This window comes from Phytophthora sojae (genome assembly GCF_000149755.1).
Source record: "Phytophthora sojae unplaced genomic scaffold PHYSOscaffold_72, whole genome shotgun sequence".
Classification (NCBI taxonomy): domain Eukaryota; phylum Oomycota; class Peronosporomycetes; order Peronosporales; family Peronosporaceae; genus Phytophthora; species Phytophthora sojae.
In genome coordinates this window covers 1-3,774 of record NW_009258185.1, presented here as the reverse complement: position 1 = coordinate 3,774, position 3,774 = coordinate 1, and the positions used below count along the sequence as shown (strand labels likewise).

General features: G+C 56.7%; 1 protein-coding gene across 1 annotated transcript; it reads left to right on the top strand.

The window, feature by feature from the left end:
* Positions 1-583: 583 nt before the first annotated feature.
* Positions 584-2,020, top strand: PHYSODRAFT_536710 (hypothetical protein; the record flags this gene model as incomplete). Its single annotated transcript, XM_009541943.1, has 2 exons — positions 584-659; positions 810-2,020. Coding segments are annotated over 2 exons (1,287 nt in total), but the record flags the coding sequence as incomplete, so codon positions are not given.
* Between the last annotated feature and the right edge of the window lie 1,754 nt (positions 2,021-3,774).

The window sequence follows — 3,774 nt, the reverse complement described above, 5'->3', positions numbered from 1 at the left end:
GCGATGGATCTGACCCGAGTGCGACGATTACCGCAGGATCTATCTGGCGGCAGCCCAAGACCACGCGAAGCCTGCATAGGAAGAGCAGAAGACTCTGGATCGGAACCCCCCCCCCAGACCGTCCGCAGCAGGATCCACCGTCTCGCGATTCCTGATCCAGGACGCATGTGGATGGACCCGAACGTAGTCGCTACACGCACTGTGGATCCAAGCAGCACTCGCATCTTGGCTGCTGGAAACGCTTGACGTGTGAGAAGTGCGGCAAGAAGGGCCATCCAGGTGACCACTGCCTTTTCGTGTGCCGTGAATGTGGTGAACTTCATGACGTGGGCCGATGCCCGATGGAAGAGTTCTACAACCAGATCCGCCAGTGGTTTAATCCAGCCAAGCATGCGGGGATGCTGGCAGAGATGGCGGAGAAGATGTTAAACTAGGACGCTTGCCGGGTTGGAATCCGGTACGAGCCGAGCGTTCTAGATATTGCATCTATGCATTTGTGAACAAGACATCGACAGATCCAGTTAGCAAACGACAGGATCTACGCTGTAATACATGTGACCTTCATGGGAAACGTGCTGCTGTGGTCTCAAGTCTCCGACAAGCTGATGACTACTCCAGATTCGACACGACAGTGGAAATGGATTTGGATCCGGAGGCACGTCAGGGATACTGGAAGCAGCAGGATCCAGACCAGTGGTTTAAACCTGCCGAAGGTGAAGACACGGCTGGATCCAGATCCAGGCGTGTTGCTGCGAACCGGCGGACCACGGATCCAGAGTCCTCGTATCTCCTACCCGGAGAATCCTGAGGGTACTGGAAACAACATTCGCCAGGGAAATGGTTCCGTCAAGCCAAGATCCACGGCAAGATCAACAATGAGAAAGCGATCATACTCCTAGATACCGGTGCCGAGGTGTCCATCGTGGATACCACCTTTGCTCGTAAGGTTGGGTGCTACATCGACAGGAGTCAGAGCCAAGAGTGTGTTGGGATCGGGGACATCGTGTATACAACGGAAGGAAGAACGCGGATCAAGATTACCTTGGGCGGATACCTGGTGTATTTCTTCGACATTTGGGTGGCTGACCTATCTGGACAAGAGGCCATCCTCGGTATGGATTACATGGTTCCGGCCGGGATCCGGCTGGATCTGGCCGACGGGACTCTCTGCCTGCCCGATGAAGTCCTGATCCAGCTCAGCAGACGCTGTCCACTCTACAGTGACAAGGTGCAGTCCGTGACGCTGGATCGATACTTGCAACTTGGGATCGGAGAGTCCGCGGAGCTGCCCATGCGTCTGCGAGGATCGGAACATGACAAGCTGTGGGTTATGCGAGGGGATCGATGGGTGCCAACGGTGATCAAGGGCCCAGGCAAGGTGCGGTACCTTCAGATCACGAACATCGGAGAGAAGGAGCTGGTGTTGCGCCAGAGCCTCCAAGTCGGGATGTGGCTGGCCGGAGATCGAGTCCCGCGGATCCAAGGTTACGTGACCATCGGATCCGCCGCTACATGGCGTGGCAGAACCTCGCGCTGTAGGCCACGACGGACGCTGGATCCGCGGAGGCGGAACCCCCGGAGCCCCCCCCCCCCCCCAGGGCCTATGGTGGAGCGCCCCGAGTACCCGACGCCGCGCGCAATACTGCAGAGACAGCATCCAGCACAAGTCCGACAGGTAGAGGCCAGATCCAAGGGAGCTGAGGATGGACAGGACGGATCGTCGTCAGATCCACCCGACCGGACGACCGAAGGACACATCGCCGGGACGACAGGAATACCGCTGCCCCAAGCTTCAACTACGGCTCATGCTTTAGATTCGCGGTCGGATGAGCTGCTTGAGTATGTACCAAGCTTCGATCCAGCAGCTGAAGGTCCGCCGAATTCCGATCCAAGCGGTGGAAACTCCGTGGGAAGAGGCGCGCCGACCACCCCCACGACGGTGTTAACTGAGTGCAGGATGGACACCGTGTTGGGTGATGAGGCGTCGCGACGGGTGTCGATCCTAAGCCCATCCCCCTAGGTCCGATCCCAGGATCTTGGGTGTGGACAGGGCGAACGGACCGTTGAACATCCACCGGAGTCGGATCCGGTGTCAGCAGCAGACGGCGAAGCGACACAGCTGAGGGTGCCCCGGGTAGCGTCTACCCGGGTGCAAGAAGCTGCTGCGCCTAATCCTACACCCGCTCCCGATTCAGACGAAGCTCCTGCTGAATGCGCGCCCGATCTGGATCCAAGTGCCGAGCCCAATGTTGAAGACTCGCTGGGACCAGACGATGGATCGATAGACCGAGGTCCGACAACTGACACGCAAGGTTGCGAAGGGGCGCTGGATCCAGCTGATGTGGGACAAGCGGCCCATCCCGTTGTCGTATCGGGTGATAATCACGAAGAGTCAGGGGGTGGATCTGCAGGTTCAACAGATGGTGCTACGGGACAGGCCATGGATCAGGTGGAACGCCAAGTTGCAGATGGTGAGATGGGACAGGGTGCAGATCCAGACGGAGAGAAGAGACAGAAATCAGGTCCGACGTCAGATCCAACGGTCAGCCCTGATCCAACGACCACTGATAATCCGCGGTACAATGACTCGGAGGCGGATAACCAAGTCTGTTACCAAGTGAGTGGAGATCTACACGCGGAAGACGTTGAAGCTGAGATGGCCGTATTGCCCGAGGTTACTCTGGCTACAGACGAGGTGACAATCGAAGACATCCAAGTGGGGGATGCAGACGTTAATACCACGGAAGAGATTGGCCGACTTTGACGAAGGATCTGGAGGCGCTGACACCTGCTGATTGGCAAAGGCAACGCGCTGCTTTTGCGGCGCGAGGTGTCGTGTGTGACATCGATGTCGGGGATGCTAATCCCATTGCCCAGCGTGTGCGGAAGGTGGCGCCGCAGTATCGTGAGAAGTTGTCGGATCTGATCATGGGATTGCTCGGTGCCAAGATCATTAAGGATTCAACTTCCCCGTGGACATCCCCGATCGTGGTCATCATCAAGAAGAATGGAGTGGATATAAGGTTGTGCATTGATTACCGACTGGTTAACAGTCTGACCAGACTGATGATCTACCCGATGCCCTTGATTAACGACCTACTGGAGGATCTGGACAAAGTGCTGTGGTATTGCTCGTTGGATATGGCCAGTGGATTCTGGGTGGTGACTATGACGGATCGGGCTCGTGCGATTTCCGCTTTCATCACCCCGTTCGGATTGTACGAGTGGAACCGGATGCCCTTCGGGTTGAAGATGCGCCTCAGATATATCAACGGATGCTGGACAACGCGCTGTATGGATTCACCCGGATCCCACAGTTGGAAGGTGGATCGGGATCGGACAGCGGATCGAAGGTCATGTGTGGGATTGGACCGAAGTCACTGGATCTGCATCTAAAGTCAGGAGAGCCTGAGGACCCCGGCAAACCGTCGGTACTGGGACGGCGATCCTACATTGACGACATCTTGGTAACCGCTGGATCCTGGGACCACTTGTGCGACCGGGTGGACGCTCTGCTGGACGCGTGTGCTAAATGGAATCTTTCGATCAGTGTGGTGAAAAGCTTCTGGGGCAAGAGCAAGGTGGAGTATCTGTGCCATCGAGTGTCCCAGGCTGGATTGGAGACGAATCCTAAGGATCTATCAGCCCTGACGGATCTACCCTTCCCAGGGTCACTCCGATCCATGCAGTCATTCCTCGGCAGCCTGAACTTTTACAGTCGGTTCCTGGAGGACTATGCAATCTACGCTGCAGTTCTCTATGAGCTACGAGAAG